The sequence below is a fragment of the Neltuma alba genome, unplaced genomic scaffold, assembly GCF_004799145.2.
Source record: "Neltuma alba isolate B1F8T4 unplaced genomic scaffold, ASM479914v2 tig00011299_pilon, whole genome shotgun sequence".
NCBI classification, from domain to species: Eukaryota; Viridiplantae; Streptophyta; class Magnoliopsida; order Fabales; family Fabaceae; genus Neltuma; species Neltuma alba.
In genome coordinates this window covers 251,045-253,082 of record NW_021636008.1, presented here as the reverse complement: position 1 = coordinate 253,082, position 2,038 = coordinate 251,045, and the positions used below count along the sequence as shown (strand labels likewise).

The following is a 2,038-nucleotide window of genomic DNA, read 5'->3' as shown; positions in this document are numbered from 1 at the left end:
CTGATCCAAAACTATATTTGCTAATGTGAAAATATCATTCCAAGTTTTCAGTCTAGTTTTGTTTTCAATCCGTGCAAAATTTATTTGCTCCATTGAAAATGTTACCGATGAGGTGAAAGGTGCCTGGACCTTTTGCATCTAAAGATCTGCGACACTTCACCATGTCAAAAGAGTATCACACGAACAACAAAAAATACGTATGAGGGACAATTCCCTTATTTACTATCTGCCATCTCTTAAAAATCTCTAACATTTCCAAAATACTCCCTAAATTGAAAGAATCTGAACTCCGTCTTATCCCTGCAACATTTTTTAGCATACAAAATAAGCCGGTCGGCATTTAAGTCCGCAGGCACCGGCACAACCTTAATAAAGCCGGAGAACATAATTATAATTGCCAGGCAACATTCAACCCTGCCTCATTTTGGAGCCAATATTCATTCTTTTTTTTTTTTTGGGTGGGGGTGATTCGTGGGGTGAAACAAACTAAAAAATGATCATCTTCCTCGAATGGAAGTGATTCCCAAAGCAGTTACAATCAAGATGGGGAAGATTTCAAATGCTCTCACTCAAGATTCCCGAGGTCATGATATTCTTGAGATACGGTGATAATGCCATGCCACAGTCGCTAGTGAATTTGCCATCAATTTCCCAAGCATGGACCAAACTTGATCCTCACTAAGAACGCAGAACAACGTGCAATTCGATATGGGAGCAAGAAATTCGCTTGCCTTGATCATCGCCTGCGGACCAGCATGCAAAAGCATTTTAGGAAAAAAAAAAAAACCAATGAAAATAACAGCTTCCCCTCTAAAAGATCACCTATAGTATGCTATAGCAATTCCTAAATATTATCAATCCACCTCCAAACTTTTGATCAATAATCTCTAACTATCACTATTCTTATGCATCAAATTAGTGAATCAAATTCTGCGCAAGTCCAAACGGTACAGTTATCACTGCCCAAACATTCCATTACATGATAAAGAATACAAAGATATGAAGCACAAACTGAAAGTGTTTCACATGTTGCATCGTCATTCTTTATCTATTCTACTTTGTTTTCACAATTGTTTAAAATATAAACTCCATTGATTTGTTAAATTTCTGCAGTACAAATTGTCCTACATAGTGTGCTTGTATTATGGACAGGAAGAGTAGATGACAAGAATAAAGAAACAATTTAATCCCTTCTGGTGAATCAAATCTATTCTTCCTAACAGAAGTCCAAATAAAAATCTTCTATAAGCTTTAAACTCTTGATCACTATGACATCACAAATGATCGTTAGATGTCTAAGGCAAACAAAATACAACATTATTTTTGAATGCTTACCTGGAAAACCGCCTATTGCCAGCAACATCTCTGTCTCTCTGGCGCTTCGGTTGTAGCAAAGCCCTCTCCCTCTCCTTCTCTCGCTTCTCTCTTTTCAGCCTTTCTTCCCTCAACTCTTCCAATGTTTTCTTCCCACTCCTCTTTTTCTCATCCTTCGGGTGACCATCATCTGAGCCGCTATCACCATTAGCATCACCGTTAGGTTTTTCGAGATACCAAGGAAGCTTAACCCCCTTCCCTGCAACCCCATAGCCCAACCTATATTTCTCATCATCTGGAGTCACAATCTTGGGCTTCGCATCCTCTTTCTTCATCTTCTTCTTTTTGGACCCATCTCTTTCTACTGCACCGTCATCTTCTAACCCTTTAATTGGGTCAAAAATCTTAATTCCTTCAAAAAGATTAATGTGACCAGATTTTGGCTCTGATTCACCAGGTTCCACAGGTTCAGGTTCAGGTTCAGGTTCAGGTTCCTGAGGTTTTATTAGTGGAGCCAAACCTCGAGCAGCTCGCAGCCGCTCCAGACGAAACTCAGCGTCCCTTTTTCTCGCCTGCTCACGTTTCAGCTGTTCTTCTCTTGCTGCTTCCTCTTCATCGCGCCGTACTTTCTCCCTGTTCTCGTAATTGTACACATTCCAGCGCTTCTGGGGAAGGATATTCAGACCTCCATGACCTCCCATAATCAATTATATACCAAAACCAA

The 2,038-nt window shown here is 39.9% G+C and overlaps 1 protein-coding gene across 1 annotated transcript; it reads right to left on the bottom strand.

The window, feature by feature from the left end:
- Positions 1–232: 232 nt before the first annotated feature.
- Positions 233–2,038, bottom strand: LOC114711562 (leukocyte receptor cluster member 1 homolog). The gene is made up of 2 exons (XM_028895966.1): positions 1,336–2,038; positions 233–743 (listed from the first exon to the last, which is right to left on the bottom strand). Exons 1-2 carry the CDS (start codon positions 2,013–2,015, stop codon positions 737–739), a joined length of 687 nt encoding a protein of 228 aa, XP_028751799.1. The 5' UTR covers positions 2,016–2,038; the 3' UTR covers positions 233–736.